Source organism: Miniopterus schreibersii (genome assembly GCF_964146895.1).
Source record: "Miniopterus schreibersii genome assembly, chromosome: 7".
Lineage (NCBI taxonomy): Eukaryota > Metazoa > Chordata > Mammalia > Chiroptera > Miniopteridae > Miniopterus > Miniopterus schreibersii.
In genome coordinates, this window is record NC_138108.1 from 69,648,496 (window position 1) to 69,674,012 (window position 25,517).

Here is a 25,517-nt window from a genome sequence, read left to right on the forward strand (position 1 = left end):
CTCTCCTGCCCCAGCGCGGCCGCCGGCTTCCCGGACGGCGGGGGAAATCGGGCCCGAGGGGGTCCCCCGTGGGCACCATCGCGCGGCGCGGGCGGGGCGGGTCTCCCGCCACACCCACCCCAGGCCCAGCCGGTGCCGTCCCGCGCCCCCAGTAGTTCCCTGGAACCTCGGGGCGACTGGCCCCGCCGAAGCCCTCTTTCCACACTGTTCTCCGTGCGCCGGTTCGGGCGCCGGGGCCTCGGGGCGGGTCCCCGCCGCCTGCACCTGCCCCGGGGGCGGAGCGCGGCGGCGACTACGCGGCAGCAGCCACGGGCCGCGCGGCTCCTCCGCACCCCCGCCCCCTGCAGCCCGCGCACCTCCACTCGCCGCGCCCGCCCGCCCTCGCCGCGCGGTCCGTCCGTCTCTCCGCGCGCTCGGAGCCGCGGCGCCTCGCACTTCTGACTCAAGTCCCCGCCGCTCTCGCCGCCGCCGCCGACATCCGCCGCCCCGCGCCATGGACACGGCCGCGGGCAGCGAGCGCCGCAGCACCGCGGGCCCTGCCGTCCCGCCGCGGCCCCGGGGCCACGCGCCCTTGGCCGCTGCCCCCGGCCCGCTGAGCCCCCCGGCGGGCGAGCCGCCGCAGCCCGAGGAGGGGCAGCAGCTGCGGATCAGCCAGAGCGGCCAGTTCAGCGACGGGCTGGAGGATCGAGGTGAGCGCGCGCTGCCCGGTCCCCTTCCCCGGCGCGGCCCCTTCCCCTTCCCCGGGCCGGGCCGGCGCGGCGAGGACCCCGCCGCTTCCCGCTCCCCGCTGCGCCGGGCGCGGAGCAGGGACTTCCCGGCGGGGGCGCGGAGCGCTGCGAGCTGCAGCCCCACCTCCCGCGGGCGGCGCCGCCTCCGAACCCGAGAACCTGCTGCCTCCGGGGAAGCGCGCAGGGCCCCGCTCCCTGCTCCCCGCGGCCTGAGCCCCTGCCCCTGCCCCTCCGGGGCCCCCTGGAAAAGTTTGCGGGAGGCTGTTTTTTGCTTTGGAGCCGAGCGCTCCTGGGGAGCTGCAGCCTCCGCTCGGCTGGGAGGGACCTGAGCCCCGAGCGCCCTCCTTCCCGAGCCCCGCCGACCTCCACCGGCTCCGGGGTAATTTCCCTCTGTGGGTTGCGCCTTGAGGTGTCCCTCAGCGGCCGCCGGGAGTCGGGCGGCCCCGACCTTCATTTACAGGGCACCCAGTTTACCGTGGGGTGTCCGGTGGTGAGGGCAGAGGACTGGGACACCTGGTTTGGTCTGCCAGCCTCATCGGGGCGAATGCCACCGAAACCCGGTGGTGCCCGGAGCGCACGTCTCCACCTTCTTCAGAATCACTCCCGAGACCCTGGCCCTGAACCTCGCAAACGCCCCTTTCCTGGAAGGCCAGACCCCACCTCCTGACCGACGGCCGAGGCCCACTTTGAGCTGCCCGCATGAAATGGGAGAGACGCCCCGGTTCATTCCCGTGTCTCTCTCCTCCTCCGTCTCTCTTTCCCTCCCTCCCTTGTTTGCTTTCCGCTCGAAGCCCTGTTCCTGGCGACGTCTCTATCTTTTCTGCTTCTTGCGGAATTCAAGTCCAGAGAGACCCCCCCCCCCTAAAAAGACTCTGGTTCTGCGAAAACCGGCCAGTGGCCGAAGCGGGACCCTCGCAGCCAGGCCCTTCAAGGGGAGCCGGCTCTTCGCCACTGCCACCCCCTTTTCTTGGACGCCTTATTTTTTGTTGGCTGTGGCGGATTTTTATATTTTAGTCTTAGCAATCTTAGCAGGTTTCTGTCCTATTCTTAGTATCTCCTGTACATTTTTATTCCGGTTTAGTGTGCAGATGCACGATCTCTTCCCTCTTAGGAAATGTAAACCGAAGCCTGTGAAATAGAATGACATGGAAACGGCAATTTTCTGAGAATCGGTAGCGAGCTCCGCGAGATCTGGAGCAGCTCCAGTTGCAACGAGTTGGGCACCGATGTTGCAGTTTCTCCTCAGATTCTCACAGGACTGGCTATCATTTTAGAGTTGATGGTTGGTGACATCACAAGCACCCAACAAGACCTGTCAGTTTTATTATAGGTGGTGTTAATTACCTTTCCCTTGGCAACTAATATTGCAGCAGTTACGAATTTGGTATTGAAGAAAGACAACTCTGGGCTGAGCGTATTTTTGTAGCATTGCAGGTCATTGGTAAGAGCTGGCCTATTTCTCCCCACCCCACAAAATGATAGGAGGGAAAAAAGTGCTAGGGCGAGTAGATATTTAGCATCATTTTGTAGTTAATGCTCAAGTGTAAAAAAGCCCATCTGAATTGGTTCTTAAGGTTAGTTTTCACTGGTCTAGTGAATTTCATTTTCCATTATGTGATAGCATGAAAGCATTCACTGTTCATAAACTGTTACTTTGTGAAAGCTTTGCATGCCATACACAGCCTCTCTGTTAGGATGAACCCTGTCCCCCAAAGACCCCATGCTGGGTGGCATTGAAAGGGAAAGTGTGATATTCTTTTGTTTAACCTATTCCTGACAGCAAAGAGTTAATGGTGAATGAGTCATCTTTATTAAATAAATCGGAAGTTACCTGGGGAGGCTTATCAAAATATTTTGTGTTTGTGTTATTTTTCCTTATGGGCCCCTCATCTTTCCAATATTGATTTTTGCATCCCTTGGGAATGCTTGGATGGTTGCTGCCTTCTTCCTGATGGTGAGAAGATTTGGGGAGAAAGAAACCTTAGCAGTTGCCTGCTGTGCATCGCTCCACCATGTCTGGTTTGCTTGCTTCTAGGCCTAAATACCTATAGGCCTTGTGAGAATTGGGTACCCTGGATGTGTACCTATGTTTGGCTTTCTCTCTTGTCCTAACTTTCTTCTGAGCTATCAGGGCCCTGTTGCAGACTGCTGCTAACTCCAGTCAAAGGCTTGCTTTATAATCTAGTGTTTTGAGAATTTGGAGGTATTTTTCCCTTAGTGATGTGGGCTGGTTCCAGAAACCTAGCTAGCTCATAATGTTAATAGCTGCAGTGCCATTTGGTTGAGCCTTGTGGTTCAGGGAGCAAGAGCTCTGTGGTCTGAGAACTTTAGGGACTAAATACACAAAATATAGGCCACATTTGTCTTAGGCATTTTCACTGGCTCCCTTTTAAAATCCACTCTTCTCTCCACAAGTGTTTTCTGTCCTTCTGCCCCAAGCCTTTGGGCCTATCCTAGCCTTGGGTGATATGCTTCAACATTTCCCACTACCTTCCTATCTAATGAATATTCCCCTTCAGAGAATCCAGGCATGACTAACTCTTTAGGAGAAAACAATTGGAATTAATTCATAGTAGCATGGAAATGCCTGATGGCTTCAACCGTCCCACGTGTATTTGCATCCACCCCCCTTAAATAATAAGATAACAATCATTCATTAGTACAACCTTATGCTTACTATTGCCTGGCCCAAATTACAAATATGTGAAATTTGAGTGAGATTAGAAATTTGAATGCGGAGGCCAACTGTCTGAGGCCTGCCTTAGCTTCTCTAGACTGCTACCTTTTTTCTACTTTGGAAGCACAGCTTCCTGAAAACTTCAGAAATTCTCACCACATCTCCCTGGCTTGCAAGTGTGCATGCAGCCAACATGGGAGCAGAGACAGAGGCATCTGTGTGCAGGCCATTTCCAAGCTGGGTCTTCAGAGGTTATACTCCATTTCCCTTTGAGGAGAAAATTTTTCATTCTTGATGTTCGCTGTATTTTTAGAGAGGAAAAGTAGCAGGAAATAACAAAGATTGGATAGAAATGGGAAAGTTCCTCCCTTCATGGACAGTCTTCTCATTGCCTTTACTGCAGTTTTTTAATTTAAAAAATCTCATGGGGGAGGAACACATAGGGTTAGATCTGGGGAAGAACCATCAGTCCTCCTGTTAAGAGGACCCAAGTGCCCCCCTTAGCAGGACAGTCTAGCCTCTGTGGGCTGTGGTCCTGAACCCCTTCCTGGGGGTGCTGGCCCCCTGAGGGGTGAGGCGTGTAGATTGGTCTATATGGTCAGTCATATTGTTGGAAACTGCTGATCTTGGAAGGAAAAATGCCACGTGGCAGAATAGAAAATGCAGATCATTGCGTTTCTCTTAGAAAATTAAATCTACTTCTAAAAGGAACCTTGTTTTTACCCCCAGTAGATAAACCTCTCGAGATTGTTGCTGTCGAAATACCCAGCAGATTAACTGCTTATTTGAGTCATTACTTACACATTACAGCCTCACTTCTGAAAATCAATTTGCCAGGATGAAAGGAAGATTTTTATATCGTTTGGAAAAAGGGAAATTATTGGGAGTGTGTACGGAGTGCTTGTTTTAGGTTGTGGCTTTAACTGGACACGGTGATTTTGAAATTTGAATGGGGTGTTTTCAGCAGCCAGAGAAGATGCAGACAAAGGAAATAGACAAAGGGATTTTAATTTGAAATCCCTTGTACCTAGGGCAGAATTTGACAAGGGAGGTTTTTCTGTTTTCCATCCAAGTGCATTCATGCATTAAGGAAGATTTGGGGAGATTTTACCATGAGGTGATGGAGATGGTGTTTAAACCTACCTTTAGCAATCTTATCTATCTTTTGATCCTTTGTAAGTATACAGGTTTCAATTATTACAAAATCTCTGAGCTATAAACTGGGCTGGCTAAGCAACCTCTGAGTATTCCCTCTTGTTTTGTTCAGAACTTGGTCAGGGTGCTTAAGGCTGGGTAGTAAATGGAACTGAGAAGTTTTAACAGGGTCTTGCTATAATTTGCAACAGAACACAGTTTTTGGCAACCAGAGGCTTAGTGCGATGCCTTCTTGGTCTAAGAAGATGATGCCTTTTACATGATGCATAGGTGTAATATGTTGCACCCTGTGCATATTTTACGAAATGGTGCCTAAGCTTTAACTACCAATTTCTTCATCCGTTGGAGCTGTTGGGATGCGGCTGCCCCACCTGTGAAAGTATGTGGTCGGCTCTCTAGTCAGAGATGGTGTCATCAGCTCCTGTTATGTAGAATGCTTGAGTGAGAATTTGGTTCTTTTTGAAACAAAAACATGCCATATATGATCTGTTTTCAAAGGAGAAGAAAGAATATAAATTGGGATCATACTGAAGATGTTTTAATCTTCAACCCAAGGCAGTCGAGGTGTGGGCATTGCCCGGGAGTCTCGAATTTCTGTTGTCAAGGACTCTCAATTGAAAGCCCAGGAGACAAAAGTCAAACCTCTCTTACACATGGCCTATCTGGAAAGCTACTTCCAGTTTTAGCAGGTTTACCCACTTCACTATTCTAAGAGTTTTTCAACATATGCTTGGTACAAAGGGATGGCTACTATAGAGCAGGAGGAGAGAAGGGAAAATGGCATGTAATTTAGGTCTGGCGGCTCCTGGTGGTGGTGGTTAATAAGAAATGGTCCTTCTCCTGTTACCTGTCATTGAGGGAGCACTGTGGGCATTTGTATTCCATGACTCATTGCTTTGGGCAAAACCCAGCCCACCAGTTGGGACCTCGCAGGTGGATCAATGCAAATCAATGCCCATAGCTGAGGAGCCTGCATGGCTAACTAAATGTGGGTGGGCTGTTGGCGTTGTTTTCCTGCGTGAGCCTAGCTAGTTAACATGGGGGTGGGGGTAGGGCTGGGTTCAAAGGTCAGGTCAGGGAATGGTGGGATTTGCAGGGCCCTTATAAAGAAACAGCTGCTGTTACCTTGCAGGAACATATGCCAGGTATTTCCTCTGATCTTTTCAAGAGATGCCAGAAAGCCTGATTTCCATGTGAACTCTCCTAATCGTAAAACCACACTTGGCCCAAGGGCTGGGAGTTTGCAATCCTTGGTTAAGGAAATGTAGCTCTGGCTGTGGGTTTCTTAATAAGAAAACATCTAACTTCCCTTTCGCCTTCCTTTTGTCAGGCTTACTAGAAAGCAGCACTCGGCTAAAACCCCACGAAGCCCAGAACTACCGAAAGAAGGCCTTGTGGGTCTCCTGGTTCTCCATTATCGTGACGCTGGCCCTGGCCGTGGCCGCCTTTAGTGAGTATGGGAGCCTTGCCGATCCATGATGTGCCCGGGCTGCCTGTCTCTGACTCCTGCGGGGGGTGCTTTTGCTTTTAGTTGACTATTATTGATGAGTAAAATGTTTTAGATGGTTGGATAGTCAGGGTGCTTGTAAATGAGTAAAATGGCTTCTGTCCGCTGAGGAGGGAAGAAATGGAGAGCGGTGCTTGGGAGGCTTGGCTCGCATCAGTCTGTGGGTTTGTGGAAGTCGATTCCAGCTGCCAGCTGGACAGGGAACATATTCTCCTGGTGGCTGCCTTCAGCTCGGGCTGACGTGACAAGTGTACATCCTTGAGATTCATATTTTGAGCCTGATGCAATCCGATGAGTGCACACTACTGCAGGCATCCCCTCCCTTCTCCCGGTTATATTCCCTTTAAGGTTTGGAATAAAATTATGGGCACATATTTTTATGAAGGAAAAATGAGAGGGTCCTCTTTCAAGGTTTCAGTGGCCACAGAAACAAAAACATTTATTACAATCAAGAAAAACTAAGACAGTTGAGCTCTTCCCACCTATGGCTAATCCTGTCTGCGGGGTAGGAGGCCCTCTGACGTGGTTTTCTCAGCTCACCTTTGCAGCCTTTGGAAGTGTACACGTGCCGTCTATTTCTATTGATCGCGCCGTGATTCTCGAGCTTAGGCTTTGGCATTCAGCTTCAGCTCAACCTTGGTAGAAACCAGTGCTTTTTAATTTTAGGGGGAAAAAAGGAATGCCTTTTGCAATTAGTTTATTACCTTAATAGAAAGATCTATATTCTAAGTGAGAAGCACCCGACAAAGTGTGTCATGTGGCAACCCTCAGAATAGGAGGAAAAAAGGACTGTGTCCGCTGGAAGACAGGGCTCTGTGTTGTTTAAAATTCAATTCTGCACAGTTAGATCTGCTGCCCGGAGTTGGTGTTGGCTCCCAAGAGGGAATATTAGATTCTGACCAAATGCCCCCGGCAAAACTAGGCATATATTACTTAAAGCAATTTATATTGGAAACATTGTACCATATCTTGGCTCTCAAGAAAAGCCAAACATTTTGAAACAGGGTAATGCATTTCAGGGTATAAACATTTAGCTGTGAGCCAGAAATCTAATCTAGAGGAATTATAATTCCTGAAAATAGCTGCTGCTTCCTCTCTTCCTTTTTTTTTTTTATGCTGAAACAAGAATAACAAGCCGGATTGCTGTCCCTGGAGGATAATTTGCTTGTGGTGGCTGTTGGCAGGCTCAGATCAGACACCACGATTTACATATGTGAGGCAAGAGAATGGAATGAATGGAGGTGGTTTACAAACAGAATGACAGTCATTCAGATGCGTCCTTGTGTCTAATAGAGCTGTTAGCACTTTATCTTGTGGGTGTTCGAGTGGCGCCCTGAATGTGAAGAAATATTGAGTAAGTTTTTCCTTTGGAAGAGTGACACTACATTTGATGTACTTAATCTCATAACAGGGACAATTTTTGAGGACATTTTGGTTTCACATGTTATGCTTGGATCAGTTGGGTTATCTTGAAAATTTGGTTCCATTTCCTTTAATAGGAAGAGTCTGTTGCATAATGCATATGGAATTAGAATGTTGCTTTGGAAAAGGGTTTTTTTTTCTTTATAAAATGATTTTACATCTTTGTTGTAGCAAGTGTTGTTGACAAGAAGGTCCAGCCTAAGAAAAAGTCTTATCAGAGTTTATTTGAGCCAAACTGACAACAATCGCCAGGAAGCAAAATGTCAACAGATTGAGAAAATGACTCCGAGAATGGCAGTTTTACAGCTTATTTTATACATTAGAATAAAAGGAGGCGGTGTAAGAGCAGTCAGAGGAGGTAGATGAAATTCATTGGTGGTAGATTAGGGAAGCAGGAGAAAGCAAAGCAGGGAAATCTCTGAGATGGGTAAAAAGAAAATGGGAGAGGCACAAACATTGGTGGGTACAGGGTAGTTAACAACTATGTTGGGTGTACCTTGAGAGGTCTGGAAAAAGGGGCGGTTACTCTGACATTCCAAAGATATGTTATCTTAGATGCAAAAATAGACAATAGACAGTCTCACTTAAGGTAAAGACTGACCTTTGTCAAGGAACCTACAGGCCTAGAATGTTATTACTGCCATGACTAGCTTTTATTTAGGAATTTTTATGTTCAGACCATCCTATGTGGTTACTTTTGGTCTCTGAGTTTGTGAGGCCCGCCATGCAGGCCTCCCCTGAGCTTGTTAGGTTTATACATTATGTGGCCCCCTTTTTTGTCCGTAGTATTTAAGTCAAATACTCTAACTTCTTGCCTATAAAATGTTGGCATTGGCGTATAATGTCATGATCTTAGTTGTTTTCTGTAGTACATTTATTATTTTAATTAGCTATTAATAATAGGAAGAGAGCAAAGGGGAGGCCAGACATTATAAGCATGGTCATTTGAGCAGCTTCACCAGGAAGCTACAGTTTCGTGCTCCCCAGGGAACCACCAGTCCATTCCCTATAGATCACTGGGGGAAGGGATCGAACAAAGGGGGAGATGGGCACATGCACAGTGAAGTTGGGATGACATTGGGAAGGTGCTTGCTTGTCAGTCTAGCCTGGGGAACAGTGGATTAGCTAGTGGGTGAGCCCCATCAGAAGCATGTGAAATCTCGAAAGGATGATTGGTTAATCTGAAGAAGCTCCTGGTTAAAATCCCCAGACAAAAAGTTTTCTTTCTCTTGTTCTCTCTTGCTTGCTCTTGCTCTCTCTTGCCCCATGACCCACACTTGCAAGCGCTCACCTGTTCTTTCACCATAACCATATGACTTAAGTAGCCACATGGCCCATGGCCAAGCGGACCCCACGTGCAGTGGACTGCAGCTGGGGACACAAGCTAAGCTAGCCAGATGCTGGAATGGACTGCACTTTAATATGGAACAGAAATTCTGGGCGGTACCTTTAATTCTAGCCCTGCTGAAGACAAGATTGGACTTTTACCATGGTAAGACGGAAAGTGATGGGGCCTCAGAAGGGAAACTCCTTAATTTCACATCATAATAAAGCTTTCCATAAAACCCCATCCCCCCGTGGGGGCCTTAGGAAATTATTTTCCTTGCAGCACCCCAAGAACTCCACTTCCACCAATAACACATTCCATTTGTTCCCAGGTTACATTTAACTTGTTTTGATTTAGTTAAACTAAAAAATATAGATGAACTATATTTTTTCTTACTTTAACTATATGGAGTAGCTATAGTGTGTGTGTGTGTGTTTCATATTTTAAACCCTTAGGATGGTCTTTGGTTGTATTGTTAGGGTTGTTGGTTTTACTTTTTAGTTTCCTAAATGTATTTGTAATATAAAATATTTAAAATCCTTTCTAAAGCATCATTTACGTGTTGACACACTTTTGTGCAATCCTTTTCATAGTTTCAAATGGAAAGAAAGTCAATAGGGATTAAACAGTGTACATTGACTTTTGAAGTTATGCTTAAATTACTATCTGAAGGAAAATTTTATGTTTCAGAAATAGCAAATGTATTTTTTAAAAAGTGTCAGAAGGAGCTCCTGGGGTGTTGACTGAGAGATGGCATGAAATGAATAGTCTGTCCTATCCAATGAAATGGTCATGTTGATTCAGTTAATATTTTTAGAGAGAATTGCTGCAGAATCCCAACATGTCCCTGTTTGAGATGGCAGAGAAGTCTTTGGAGTGTGTGCCATGTGCATGTGCATGTGCATGTGTGTGTTGGCAGGGGTGATAATCATGGTGAAGAGAAGGCCGTATTTATCGCTATGTCTTCTTGCCACTGTTGGATGGTTTACCATCTCTCTGGGGGCAGGAAGAGCATGCAGTACTCAAGATTGTTAACTGAGATATATTTTAAAAACATTTTCAGGTGGGAGGAAAATAATTTAGAAAAATATTTCTTAGAAATAAACTTTATCTGAAGTTTTGTTTAGGTAGTGTTGTTAAACCCCAACATGTGAGTCCACCTGCCTGCGTGCAGTAGTCAAAAGATGATGAAGGAGCGAGAGTTTACAGTGCAGAAAGGAATTCTTTAGGATTGGCGGCAGTCCCGAGTTGGGTGAGCTTGTGCTCGAAAAGCCCTGGCTGCTGGCTGGCAGGGAACTAGCAGGTTATATAGGGCAAAATCACAAGACACCGTGGATTCAAGGTTTGGAGGATGTGTTAGGAGCTGATTGGTCGAAGGTGAGGTAAGGGTAGTAAATCATTTCTTCAGGTCTTGAGGACAGCTCTGGGCTCAGCTTCGGTGCCCCTCTGTCTGGTTTTGTGGAGAGGTAGCTGAGGCGGTCCATCTACCTTAAGGCTCGGGAGCTGCCAGAGGCTCAAACCTTGTAACCATTAGTGAGGACCTGGCTGTTGTCTTGTACTGTCTTAGGGGTTAGTGATTTTTCAAGGGGAAAGGCTAAGGTCAGTGAAATGTGTAGAAGAAGAAGTACTTTTTAAAACTAAGGCTACAAATCAAATCAAAATGATAAAGATCCTCGGTTTCAATACCAGACTTAGGTCTCGCTTATTTTATAAACAATTCAGATGTTTTTGAGACAGCTGGCTCATCCTATGGCTGTTCTCTCGCTAGGAGTGGTGTTTTGGAGCTGTAACTGCTGGGGTCAGTCAGAATTCCTCTTTATTTTCTCACCTGCCATTTTTCTTTAATCATAAATGCTGATTTTTAGCTGAGCACCTAAAGAAATGCTGTTGTCTCTTGTGTGTTTGGAAATGAAGGTTATAGATACGTACAAGTTTTGGGACACTTCATTGTTTCAGCTAGAGAAATTTCATATTTTAACGTAGCATCTACATTGCAAATAAAGACTGTTACCCTTCACTTCATATAAGCTTCCAGGCGATCAGATATGCTGTGTTCTCTCAAATTAGTAGTTTCTAAAAGACCTAATGATACAACTAGCTTTGATCAGTATTACTGAGCTGTCTGTGCTAAATCAGATATACATGTAACTTTGGTTGACATTCATGGTATAGTTTGAAAAATTAGGTGAACTTTCAGTTTGTGACTTGAACGTATTTTTAAAGGAATATGTTCTTTGAAAGGAATGTGAACTATTTTTGATATTAGTTGGTAATATAGCGATTTTGGACCTGTCCAAATGCTGACATGAAACCAGAAGGTAACACATCTTGAATATTTCAGTTTGGTTTTAGAATTGCTTCTGTTTGTAATCGGTGGGCAGCACAGAAAATGGCAGTGCTGTTAAGAACAAACCTTAAAAAAATCTGTTTTAATAATGAGGCCAGAAAGAGAACACAAGTTCCGTTTCAAAACTCAGAGTTTTAACATCATTAATGTCATTGTTAGAATAAATTTAGGAAAATGCATTCTGCCTCATTTTGAGGTTTGATTGTGTGGTGTAGGAGAACATTTTTCTTTACCCTTCAAGGTTCTTCTGGCTGGTCTAATAATCAAACTGACATGAGACAGATTAGCAGGAGAAAACTTAAAATTTAATAGCATGTATACCTCCTGTATACATGGCAGAGACCCAGGAATATTGAGTAACTCAGAAGCCATCACCTTAAATATCACCTTCAGCTAAAGACTAAAGATGTTGGGGATGGGGAAGTCAATTATGGGAGGTTACCAGGAAAAGCACAGTAAACAAGGGTGAGATAGTGTACGGATTTAAGTCTAGCCTTCTCCACTGGTAACAGTTTCTAGAGATTTAGATACCCTCCTCTTTTTGGTACAGTGAGGGAAACACCCTTACAGTGGAGATTTCCCTTACAAATGTAACTGTCCTTTGTAAAGGGTCACTTCTGTCTGCTTTTCAGAGCTTCTGGGATATCTGCTGTTTCTTAAAATTAACCAGCCTTAAATAATATCCCAAAGAGACATATTTTGGGGTGGCAAACTCTGCTCCCCTTTAAGTGCAAGTTAAATTTTAGGCACTCAATACATGTTCTGTGGGAAATGAAGATATATTGGGAACATCCTCAGGGGTCAACATATACAGCTTCATTTAAAAAAAAAAGTACCCCAAGATTTTCTCAGAAAAAGCTCACTTAAAAATTTAGTGAATCAGCCCAACACGTGTGGCTCAGTGGCTGAGCATCGACCTATGACCTTGGAGGTCACAGTTTAATTCCTGGTCAGGGCACATGCCTGGGTTGCTGGTTTGATCCCCAGGTGGGGGCGTGCAGGAGGCAGCCGATCAATGACTCTCTCTCATCATTGATGTTCCTATCTCTCTTTCCTCTCCTTTCCTCTCTCTGAAATCAATAAAAACATTAAAAAAAATTTAGTGAATCAGAAGACTTAAGAATTAGAAAGTTTCTGGAAGGAGTGATATTATATTTGGAAGTTTTAAAAATAATATATTTGATTTTAGTGTAAACTCTTGACCCTTAAAAATGGTAGAATTAATGTACTTATTCTTATTTTTAAATTGCGAGTCCAAGAGTTGAGAGATAGGTAAAATGACATTGCGTGACTCTTCTAGAAACAACGCAAAACCTGTCTGGATGCTTGCTTAGGTATTCTCTCAGCAGACACACTGTGAGATGGGAAAGGTATAAGAACCTCAATGGCCTTTTGGTGCCCTGAGACTCAACTCTGAAATTATTTCCATGAACCAAAGACTTAAACGTGCAACTTACATTCTGCTTGTAGAATGATTTTTTGTGTAGTTTGCTGGTCTTATATTTATTTTATTGATAAAAGCACTATACAAGGTAGGGAAAAGTAGGTTTTACAGCTTGTGATTACCTGAAACAGTTTATTCTTGTATTATTTATTCTTGTATTATTTTCTGTATGAACAACTGTAAACCAACTTTTGCCCCATCATGTATGTACATTAAAAATTGAGACCAGAAGTACATAAGTGTAGATCTGTGTCCCATCCTAAACTCTCTCTCCCTCCCAGTTCTTTCTCCCCAAGGACAGGCTTTGTTGCCAATGTCTTGTATCTTCTATCCCTTTCCTGTGCATGTGCAAGCCCAGGCATGGTGTCTGTGCACACCTTCCAGGTGCCACTTCTGTTAGACATGGCGTCTTTTCCTGGCTAGTCTTTCAAATAGCATGCGACTCTTCACAAGCTACTGTTCTCACAGTTTTGTATGAAGTGGATTTGTTGTGGAGAATCTTCAGGAACAACCTCCCAACCACTGTGTGCCCGCCACTGCTGAGCCAGGTGACACGATGGGGGAAGGGGTGGTGGAATGAGGCACAAAGTTTGTGAGCTGTATCCGGGGGTGTTGGTGGGATAACTTTCTCCATGTAAGCATGCTGGGTGGGTGATAACTGTGGATGCTGTGGAAACCAGAGGGGAGGAACTGGCTGCGGTGTCGTCTGGGAACCTCCTCCTGACAATGCTCCCTGCCTCTGGGTTCCTCCTTCATACCCTTGTGGTCTTGCTTCAAAGGTTCTGTGTGGCCCCCACCCCTGCGCTACTCGCTTACTGATGAAATGCTGAGTACTGCTTGAGTCAGACCCTTCTGCTTAAAATGAGGCCTCATGGTCTTGGTCCCTCCTTCCTGGCTGGACTCCTCCCATCTCCCAGTTTATTGCCACTTTAGCTCCCAAATGCTCCTTGTAGTTCCTCTAATGTTGCATCCTGCCTTTTGCCCCCAGACCTAGGCACCTGCTCTGCCCTTGGCTTCAGATGCCCTTTGTTCCTGACCCCACCTGTTTTCCTAGCTAAATTTCACTAATCCCTCAAAATTGAATTGAAAGATCGCTTTTTCCAGGCAGCCTTCCTTGGCTCTCCAGGCTGATTTAAATGCCCCTTTGTTCCCATAGCCCGTGGGCACATGTCCGTCAGCAACTTGACACACAGTACTTGAATCCTTGCATTTTTTGCCCTTTGCACTAATATATGCTCCTCAAAGGCAGGGCCTCTGTCTCCTCCAGTCTGTATTCTCAGCTTCTAACTCAGTAGTGGTCAGACTGTAGTTAACAGTTGACGTCTCCCTGCTGAGGCGACAGGACTGCAGCAGGTTGAGAATGTTTGCAGGTAAAGATCCCAGACAAAGGAATAAGAGCTTTTTCAGGTCAATGGTAAGGCTGCAACAGAGCCACCTTCAACTTTGTAAAAAGCTAGGGTGAGGAGCCTGTGCTCTCCCCCCTTCCACTTCCTCGCTGCCTCGCATGGAAGGATCCAGGGTTTTGTTGGATGGGACGAGCTTGGCTCTGTAAGGAGATCACATCTTCCCGAGTCTCTGTGCTCACAATGGGCTGCTGTTTCTAGCCGGAGTGGAGGAGGGGTCTTAGCAGCTGCTTGCGTGGTCTGCCTCCCTTCTCCCTGCATTCTGCACACCGCATTTAATTAAAAGTGTGGCCAGGGTGCATTTAGCACGGAGGTGTCCTTGTCATACAGCCATAGCCGTGGCTCAGAGAAGCTGGGCAGTGAGCCCCAGCTGGACTCATCTCATGAGGCCCAGGGGGTTTTGGCCCCTCCCTGAGTGGGCCCGGGTGGGGTCTACTGATGCCCTGTGGGAAATTCCTGAGGCCTTTTCTTATTGCTGTGTCTCTTTCCAGTTGCATTTGTTAGCCAGTGGGACAGGAAGGGGTTTTCTGGTTTGCTTGTCTTCCAGGCCTGTAAGGATCTGGTCCTGTGGGAATTGCTCCTGGAAGGTGGATTTCTGGTGGGGCTGCTCTTTGGCCACAGGTTGTTTTCTGGTGCCCTGTCCTAGGGGCTGAAAGGTAGGGGTATTGAGATTTGAAAGTAACAGGTGAAGCCAGAGGGAGGGAGAGAATCCTTTTCCCCCATAAAGAAACCTGTTTCTCACTTTTCATTGTCTTCTGACCTACGGGCCAGTCCTTCCTTCCAGCCTGTGAATGTAGTCATCCAGTTAGTGAGTGCCTGCTGGTCAAGGACTGTCGGCAGTGCCTGATGACCACAGAGGACATTAGGAAGTGGAACAACCCTTTAGAAGGGCTCAAGTCTAATGGGAAGGTGAACTCTAGAGATGTCAGAGTAAGTGATAGAGCAGCGGGATAGGTAGATAGCCTGATGGAACCTCCCCCCTCTTGGACACATAGGGATGCTTAAGAAAGGACATCATTGAATTGTTAGAGATAGGACAGTCTACAGTCCCCAGTAGCCTCTGTCATCTCTACCCCCGAAGAATGAGATGAAAATAGAGCTATTAGATTAATGCAGAAGCTAGGACTGCCCTGGATGGGAGCACAGGAAGGTGGCTGGTCGCATACGAGGGGTCTGGGTTACGATGTCCACACAGGGATGGAATGTGGCTGCAGAAGTGTGCTCTGGCCCGTAACAAAGTACCACAGACTGGAGGCTTAAACAACAGAAGTTAACTCTCTCACAGTTTTGGAGGCCGGAGTCCAATATCAAGGTGTCGACAGGGTTGGCTTAGACATTCTGAGGCCTCTCTCCTTGGCTTGTACATGGCCATCTTCTCCCTGTGTCTTCACGTGGTCTTCCCTCTGTGTGTCTGTATCCTAATCTCTTCTTATAAGAACACTAATCCTATTGGATTAGGGCCCATCCTAGTGACCTCTTTTTAACTTAATCACCTCTTTAAAAACTCCATCTCCAATTACAGTCACATTCTGGGGTACTGGGGTTAGGTCTTCAACATATGCATTTTGTGGGGAACACAATTCAGCTCATAACAGTGGCCTTAGCCAGTACCAGGCAGGTGGAGGAAACGAAGATCTCAGAATAAAGAATAAAGTAAATTCACTAGAGGACCTTACCTTTAATGGGTGGGTGGACCAGAACAAGCCCACCCACCAGCCCAGGAAGAGAAGGAGGACACGAATCAGTCTCAGCACAGCTGTGTGTGCAGTGAGGGCTGGGGGGCCTTCCACTAGGATCACAACCATGGGACTGACTTCATAGAAATTTGTGTTTGGGATTTTCATAAGTTGATATCCTTGGAATTAGACTCTGAGACTCTGAAATTTACTGCAAGAGATTTACTTGGGGGAGGGAGAGAGGGAGGGCTGGAGGAAACTCTCAGGAATAATCCATGAAAGGGAGCAAGGGAAGCAGGGTTGGGCAGAGGGAAAAGTTGAACACATCAGTGCTGTTGCCTGGGAGGCTTGTCCTGTAAGGACTTGGAAGCTGGGATAGCCCTTTAGAATTGTCCAATTGAAGCCTGGGCGCTAAAGCAGAAATTGGTGTGGGCTGCCCCAGGGAGAGGTGTAGCCTTGGGAGAGGAAACTTCCCTCAGTAGAGGGCAGTTCCAGGAGAGGGATGTCACTGTGAGCCATCAGCACCCTCACTCTTGGCAGCTGGGAGAATGAGTGCCCAGGGCGTGGAGGAGGAGACACCAGGGCATCCACTTTAGGAGTTTTTACTGCCCACTTAGCCTAGGAACCCTCAAGCTGAGATATTAACATGGATGTGGTTTGAGGTTGGAAATACATGCTCAACCTCAGCCGTGGCCCAGCAGATATCTCGTGGGTGAAGCTCCCCCAAAGAAGAGCTCACAACCCAACATTAGAGAGCTCCTGAGGAAAGGGTCCACCATAACTAAGAGTCATCCAGTTAGAACTCAAATTCCACATAAGATAATTACCTGACAAAAATCTGTAAAATAAGTATGTTTAATATGAATGGATAATCAGAAAGAATTCAAACACATGAAAGGAAAAGACACTGAAAAGAGCAACCGGAAAATAACCAAATAAATATATTTTTGCTATTTTTATTGTTAAGCTCTAACATGGATGCAGTTTTAAAAAAAAATATATATCTTTATTGACTTCAGAGAGAGGAAGGGAGAGGGGGAGAGAGAGAAACATCAGTGATGAGAGAATCATTGATTAGCTGCCTCCTGCATGCCCCCCCCGCTGCTGAGGATCGAACCCGCAACTGGGGCATGTGCCCTGACCAGGAATTGAACGTCTCCAGGATCCTAGGTCGGTGCTCAACCGCTGAGCCACGCCCAGCTGGGCATGGATGCAGTTTTTTAAAAGTTAAGGATTACAGCAACCCCCCATTCTCTCTCTCTCAACAACTTGACCTCTTCTAGTTGACCCTTGTATTTACTTGTATATGTATAAACAACAGGCTTCTAATGCTATTTCTTGGCATGTTTTGAAGTTTGGGCATTATTTGTTGACTTTCCACCATGAAAGGAGACAATTTACTCTGAGTCTCCTCCTGGCCCTGCACAAACATGCTGACTTTCTGAATGTCCATCCTTGCTTAATGGTTACGATTGGCATTATTGTGACTATATAAATCTTGCTCACCGAGCCATATGATGAACGATTACTTCTTTCCTGCATGATTTTTCCTTTTCTCCAATTTTAATGCCTGCTTTGTTTATTCCTGTTTACTTTTCTCAGACTCTATTGCTTATTAAACTCAAATTCACCGTTTCTGTTTCAGTGTCAGCTTCTCTGTTGCATTTCCGATGCATGATAATTCTGTTTGTTTCTTCTTGAAGAAATCTCTCTTGGAACCTTGGATGTTCTCTAATTTGTTCTGGTTGCCCTTTCTACTTGATGCACAGTTACATCCTAGGAGTGCCCTTCACCACCTTTTGGGCGTTTCCTTCATTTCCCTCTGAGTCCCTGTTTCCTGGGTGGTTTTTCTGTTCTCTGGTTTACAGCCTTTTGAGGGGAGCACATCTTTTTCTAGCTCCCTAGGAGATCACACACTGGAGGTGAAGCTTTTAAGCCTGAAATGCCCTTAATATAGCCTGATGACTGATGGTGAAATAGAAAATTCTCAGTAGGAAATAAAGTTCCTGAAGAGTTCTGAAGGCTTTGCTCCATTCTGTTGTTATTTCTAGTGTTGCTGTTACAGTCCTAAGCTGTTCCAAATCCGGATCCTTTGCACGGGACTTGCTATGGTGAGGCTTTTTCACCTGCGTGTGTATGCCCCTGCTTTCTGTCCTTTACTGTTGCTCTTTTTGGCTCTATTTCCTAGGGAGTGTCCAGGGTGGGCAAAAGTAGGTTTACAGTTGTTTGTATGGAAAAAGACATGCAGGTTATGATTATTACAGTGGCTTTATTTACTCAGAAGAATGTCGCAATGGCACAGTGTGCTTAGGTGCAGTCTTGTAAATGCTCAGATCGTCCGGGCCTTCATTATTTACGCATCCTTGCCGTCTTTGAGAATCAGCAGACAAAACCTGAATTCAGTGACCTGCTGGGTTAGCCCCACTTCCTCCTGAGGCGGTTCAGTTCGCACCTACTTTTGCCCATCCCTATATTTACTTATATCTCTATCTATTTAATATTTCTACCTTTCTGTTGAGCTTTTCATTCATACTGTCTAGTTTTTTTTTAATTGTCTGAGTGTTCCTTTGAAAAATCATCCAACTGTGGTTTTATTGATCTTTTAAAATGACTTGTTGTTTTGCCCTGGCCGGTTGTGGTTCAGTTGGTGGGAGCACCGCCCCATACAGAGGGTGCTGGTTTCAGTTCCCGGTCAGGGCCCAGGCCCAGGCTGTGGGTTCCTTCCCCGGTTGGGGCATGTGTGGGAGGAACTGATTGAAGTTTCTCACATCAATGTTTCTCTCTCTCTCTGTTTCTCTCCTTCTGCCTCCCTCCCTTCCTCTCTCTGAGATCCATCAATCAATAAAATGATCTTTTTTTTAGAGACAGAGAGGAAGGGAGAGGGAGGGGAAAGAGAGAAGGAGAGAAGAGGGGGAGGAAGAGGGAGAGGGGGAGGGGGAGGGAGAAGGGAGAGGGAGAAGCATCAATTTGTTGTTCCACTTATGCATTCATTGGTTGCATCTGGTATGTGCCCTGACGTGGGACTGAACCTGCGACCTTAGAGTATCGAATGATGCTCTAACCAGCCAAGCCACCCAGCCAGGACTAAAATGATTTATTATTATATTTCTGAGAAAATATTCGCGATAGTTAAAAAATCTTTTCTATTTCTTGTGTTATCTTCTTCCCAGGTGCTTTTTCTTTTTTCTGTGGGCCTTGGTGGGCATTGTTGATGTTATGGGAGGAAAAATCACCCAGTGAGGGGTAATTTTTGATAGGCTGCTCATATTAAGAGTGGGTATTAAAAAGTTGACTGCAGCCCTTAGCATGTGGGTGGCCTTCACTGTAGGTTGGACCATTTTGCTGGGTGGGTCCCAGTCTCATAGTCCAGAGCCTGCCTCTTGAGCTGCCCAGGTTGCCCAGGGAAGGGCTTTCTTACCCTCTGCCTGGAGGGTGAGCTCCCGACTGCCTGAGTTTTGGGAACTGAATTGGGGAAGAGGATTGGAGTCTCAGCATTTGGTTAGAAATTCCTAACTTGGTTTGCCATTTTGTTTGGTTTTCCCACCTTAAGCTAGTCTGGTGCTTCTCGAACAAGAGATTGTTGCACCTCTGCCAGAGAGTAAACCTCTGATCACTGATGGAGAGGCTGCCTTTTCTGTTTCACACGGCTGTTTTAGAAATTTGCTTTCTGGAGTCTGTTAAATCAATTGCCACTTGCCCATATGTTTTCTAGCTTCTAAAAATAGTTTTTGTTGCCTCTTCCATTTTCTTTTTTTTGGGGGGTTTCTTTAAAAAAAACCCAAAACATCCCTGTACTGTAAATTTAGTGAGTTTTTTAGAGGAAGCAAAAGTAAAAGGGAGGAACCATCCTGCCATATTTCTCTGAAAGTGTCAAACAGAACAATGTTGCACAAAGTGATACTTCTCTTTCCTATTTTGTGTCTGAGAGACATGGAAGATAAGAAAAGTTCCAGTAGAGATCAATAAGAATTCCAAAAGCAGAGAAGAGGGAAAGTAGAGAATAGTCTGTGGTTTTAGAGGTGCTTGAGACTGCTTGAGAATTAAGGGGAAAAAAGAATTAGGAAACTTATCTTATTCAGTAGAGAGCAGGAGTAGTGGAAAAAAATGGCACAGAAAAAGCATAGAAAGTGCAAAATAATACTTAGCACCAAACCCAAACATGTTAATACTGATATTCCTTGACTTACGGAGGGGGGGAGGGGGGGAGGTGTTACTTCATGATAAACCCATCATAAGTTGAAAGTATCGTAAGTGGACAATACATTTAATATACCTAACCTATTGAACATCATAGCTTAGCCTAGCCTACCTTAAATGTGCACAGAACACTTAGATTATCCTATCGTTGGGCAATTAGCTTGAGTTTCATCTCAAGAGTAACTGCCTTCCTCCTCTTCTTCTCACCAGAAGCAGGAGACGCAGATGGGTGTTTTGTGAACATGATGGGTTGTGAAAACACAAAATAGCGAAAAAATGCTGGCAACATAGTATCAGTTATTTACCCTGTGACTGTGTCTCTGAGTAGGAGCTGCGACTGGCTGCCACTGCCCAGAATCATGAGACTGTCATAGTGCATATCGCTAGCCCAGGAAAAGATCAAAATTCAAAGTACAGTTTCCACTGAATGTGTATCACTTTCGCGCCATCATAAAGTCAAAATGTCATTAAGTCTAACCATTGTAAGTTGGGGACTGTCTGTAATTAAAAAAAATATAAATGGATTAAATTCATCAGGTAAAAAGTCAGAGATAGAATGGGTTTTAAAAATAACTGCACTGTTAATGGGAGATAAATTTGAAACATAAGGTTACAGAATGGCTTAAGTATAGTGGTAGAAAAGGATGTATCTGGCAAGTATGAACAAAAGAAAATTAGTATAGCTGTATTAATCAGAGAAAAGAGAATTAAAGAAAAAAAGCATTATTAGGCATAAAGGATGGTTACTATATAAACAAAAAGTTTGATTCACCCAGAAGACAAAACAATTTGCGAATTTGTATGCACCAATCAAAACTCCAAAGCACCCAACCAAAATTGATGAAATTATAGGTAGAAATTGGCAAATCATAATCATAATGGTAGACTTTAATACACCTCTTTTACTAGTTGATAAATGAAAGGACAAAAAATTAGCGAAGACATTGAAGATTTGACTTATGGAATTAGTGTTTTGCAAATATGTTGGACTGCTATTCATAATAAAATGTGGCCTAGTATAGCTGAACTTATGTTTATATTGTATATATATGTATATATATCATGGCATCATATCTATGACACTTTTAATTATACTATGCAACATGATTTTTTGTGTGCTACTAAGAAATTTAGTAGCTGCCGTTGAACTGTATAATTCTGTTCATTATGAGTAACATGATGTCAAGAGATTTTAAAATAAAAAAATGTGCACTAGGATCATTTTTCTCCTCTTTAATTTAAAAAGGTTCTGGTCATACCTGGCTGGCGTGGCACAGTGGTTGAGCATCGACCTATGATCCAGGAGACTGAGGTTCGATTCCCAGTCAGGGCACATGCCTGGGTTTTGGGCTTGATCCCCAGTAGGGGGTGTGCAGGAGGCAGCCAATCAATGACTCTCTCTCATCACTGATGTTTCTATCTCTCTTCCTCTCCCTTCCTCTCTCTGAAATCAATAAAGATATATTTTAAAAAAATAATAAAAAGTTCTGGTCACAATCTCTCAAATTGATGTTATGCCCCACTAGTTGCTTATAACTTTCAATTTGAAAAACACTACCCAATAGGTCAATATAGAACCACGCATCCAACAAGTATGTTTTAGCGTCATAGAACATTTACAAAAGGTGACCACTTCCACAGTCGCAAAGCAAGTCTCAGCAAATTACTAAGAATCTATATTTTATAGACCATGTTCTCTGATTACAATGCATTTGAAAATCATTTGATCTCAAATATAGCTAAAATATCCCTATATGTTTGGAAATGAACACATATCTAAGTATCGCAGGGCAAGGTAAAACTTTGCGCAAACTAAGAAGGGAATTATTTTAACCTGACAAAGGGTGGTCTAATCTAAAATGTCAACAATCATAAGTGGTAAATATTAGAAGCAGTCTCTTATAACCTGAAACGAAGATAAGAATGTCTGCTATTACCACTTGTTCCCAACATTGTTCTTTTTTTTTAAATCCTCACCTGAGGATATTTTTTCCATTGCTTTTCGGGGGGGGGGGGGTTGGAGAGAAAGAGAAAGAGAGAGAGAGAAACATTGATGTGAGAGTGACACACTGATTGGTTGCCTCCCACACTTACCCCGACCAGGGCCAGGGATCAAGACTGCAACCCAGGAATGTGCCCTTGGCTAGAATTGAACCTGGGACCCTTCAGTCCACGGGCCGACACTATAACCACTGAGCCAAACTGTCTAGGGTCTAACATTGTTCTTGATATCCTTGTTAGTGCAGTAAGGCAAGAAAAAGAAATAAAACTATATGGATCAGAGAGGGAAAAAGTAACAGTCACTACTTATAAATATTATAGTCTGATCTACATAGAAAAGAAAAAGGATTCTGCAGATACTATTAAAAGAAATAAGACATTTCAGCAAGGTTGCTGTGGATGGATAGAAGTATAAAAAGTCAGTTGTGTTCTTATACAGTGGCAAAGTAGGAGTATAATTTTTAATTTTCATGACAATACCATTTCTTACAGTAATACACCAAAAGGAATAAATTTGTACAGTTCATTAGAGATAGTTTAAAATGTTATTACAATAAAATCTGAATAAAGAGAGAAATCCTGTGTTCATGATTGGGAACCAGTGTCCTTGGAGAATATTATCTCATCTCTAATGACATGGCTCATCTCAGTTTGGAGTTTGTTTTTGGCTTTGTTCTTTTTACAAGAACAAGATAACTACATACCTCCCCTTTTTTTCTTTCTGGAAATAAGAATCATTTAGGGTTCAACCATTGTAACCACTTAAGGTCCCTGGTGTATCTGTCTCACTCATCCATCTTTAGATTATATTATGTTGATTATGGTTATTTTTAAGTTGCTATCTTGATTTTGTCCTGTGTTTGGTGGTGGAGGCCGCCTTAGATACTCTGAAAGAGACAGGTTACAGTGCTGTCATAGAAAGTGCTGCCATGTTGCCAGGGGAGGGGGCAAGGGAACGCTTCAGGATCAGCAGATATTTGTGACTATATGGGATTGGGTCCATCCATGGAATCAAACTCCACTTCTTCAGTCTATGGTATTTATTATTCTATACTAATAATAAATGATTTCTTCTTGAAAGCACCTTAAAAAACCCCTAAACCTAAAAGCAAGAATTGAAAACTTTTTAGATAGAAATATGAGAATATCTACAGGATTGGGCAAAAGTAGGTATACGGTTGTTTGTATGAAAAACAATACAATAATTAATAAATAATACAAGAATAAACTCTGTCCTGGCTGGTGTTGCTCAGTGGCCAGAGCATCGGCCTGTGCACTGAAGGATTCGATTCCCGGTCAAGGGCACGTACCTGGGTTGCAGGTTAGCTCCCCACCGGAGGTTGGTTGGGGCACATGCGGAAGGCAACTAGTCCGTGTGTCTCTCTCACATCAATGTGGTGTTTCTCTCTCTCCCCCTCTCCCCTCTCCCTTTCACTGTCTCTGAAAAGCAATGGAAAAAATATCCTCAGGTGAGGATTAACAAAACAAAACAAAAAGAATAAACTCTACTTCAAATACAACTGTAAACCTACTTTAGCTCTGCCCCTGTATATGACCTGCAATAAAATTTTTAATTTATGACACAGAAAGCACAAACGTAAGTAAATTTAACTACAACAATAAAAAGCAATAAGTTTAACATAAATAAAATAAACATGAATAAATTTAACTACAAGCAGACTCAAAGCTTTGGGCATAATAAAAAATATATAAAATAAAAGATAAACCTCTGAGAAAAGATATTTATAAAGCATGCAACATTTATGTGTTTAAGGAGATAATATAGACTGTTCATAGCATGTTTGTTTGTAACAGCAAAAAACTGTGAAGGGGACAGATGTCCATTAACAGATTTGATAAACTGCATTGTCTTAATACTGTGAATCTATATATAGCAGCACAAGACCCAATGTACCCTTTTTATAACCAATATTTTATACCCATTTTACTATCTTAAAATAAATTTTCATCTATATACACCATTTACAAAAATAGCATTATATCCTAGATGCAAAATAATGGAGAAATAAAAGGTAATTTTGAAGCAAATAGTATATTCGTGAATATATAAATGCTTGGTGTGATGATATTAATAGACACAACTTAGTTGCTTACGTCCGTATACAATGAATAAGTTGGGACCTAAGAGAGGTAAGAAAAGAGCAATACTGTATTGTTGGTGTTTTCCTTTGTACGATGTTTTGATATAGGGACTAAGTAGGTATTGATAGGCTTATGTAGAATTATCATGAATGTGACAGCTCTAAGAGATTGATACAAGTGTTTTGTATTGTGTCTTGAATGCCTTCAGTGGGAGTTGCTAATTTTTTAAATTGGTTTATAACTCTTCATAAAGGTCTATAAAACCAAGCATACTGTTCTCTTGATTTACATGGTAGTTTCATTTCTGGGGAAAAAAAATCAGTGTACATTTAAAATTACGAAACACAGGTAAACATAGGCCCTGGCTGGGTAGCTGGTTGATTAGAGTGTCATCCTGATATGCCAAGGTTGTGGGTTTGATTTCTGGGCAGGGCACATATAAGAATCAGCCAAAGAACTCATGGCTAAGTGCAACAAATTGATATCTCTCTTCTTTCTCTCTCAAAAATCAATAAATAAAATAAAATAAAAATCCCCCACACAAGTAAATGCTATACTTGCCTTCCTCCATGAACACATCAAAATTGCAACTAAACTACAGAACAACCAATATTGAAAACAGCTTAAAGTCTAAGAACTCTTATTACTAAGGACATAAGAAGAAACCATGTGCAGACAGGTAGGAGGGGCGGAGATAGGGAACACATGTGGTGATTAAAAATTGGGAGGGATATTTCTGCTGTGGAGGCCCTCTCTGAGGAGTGAGGGGTCCCCGGCCCAGTACCTGGAAGAGAAGTCCCCATGACTTCTGGCTATGAAAAACTAGTGGGATTGTGGCTCAGAGGGATGGGGAGCTGCTCAAGTCCCAGGTGTTCCTCTTAAAGGGCACAGCATACAGACTCACTTGCTGATAGACTCACTCTCTCTGAGCTCCAGTGCTGAAGCAGCAGCTCAAAAAGCATACGGGACATATAGGGAAGAACTGAATTGCCTGGCTTCACGGTGAGATCTGGAGAGGCAGCTTTCTCCCAGACATAAGTGCTGGCAGAAGCCATTGTTCCTTTGCTGAGCCCTCCTTTGCAGTTGCAGGCAGGTGCTATATCTGAGTCTCCATCAACGTGGCCAACATTGTTGAGACCTGAGATTCTCTGGGACCTGGTAATTCCCTGAGATCTCACCCCACCCAACTTGAAGGCCCACCCAAGCCATTTCCAGTGGCTTTTCCATACAAATGGTCTATCATGGCTTGTGCTGCAGATTTTCCTAAAATCTCTCAAAGTTCACAAACCCCGAATAAGCACTGTCAGGCCTTGGCATGCCCTGAACCTCTGGCTAAGTGGCCTCAAGCTTGACACTAGTGCCAGCCAGCCTTGGTTTGCAACTTAGCATCTCCCAGGTACCTCCAGCCCCAGCACAAGTGGCAAACATCTGCAGATCACTTTGTAACTCATACCAGTTGGCCCTGGGTAAAGCAAGGAGAACAACTGACATTGGCCTGCACCAGTGCCCCTCCCAAGAGTCCCCAGAATC

The 25,517-nt window shown here is 44.3% G+C and overlaps 1 protein-coding gene across 1 annotated transcript in view; it reads left to right on the forward strand.

Annotated features, from left to right (window-relative positions):
• Positions 1-493: 493 nt before the first annotated feature.
• TMEM163 (transmembrane protein 163) overlaps positions 494-25,517 on the forward strand; it is a gene marked incomplete at its 5' end in the record, with an annotated part of 207,836 nt that continues 182,812 nt past the window's right edge. Inside the window, 2 exons of the mRNA XM_081142189.1 lie at positions 494-689; positions 5,891-6,010. Coding sequence (XP_080998315.1) covers positions 494-689; positions 5,891-6,010 — 316 coding nt within the window. The remainder of the gene's footprint in view (positions 690-5,890; positions 6,011-25,517) is intronic.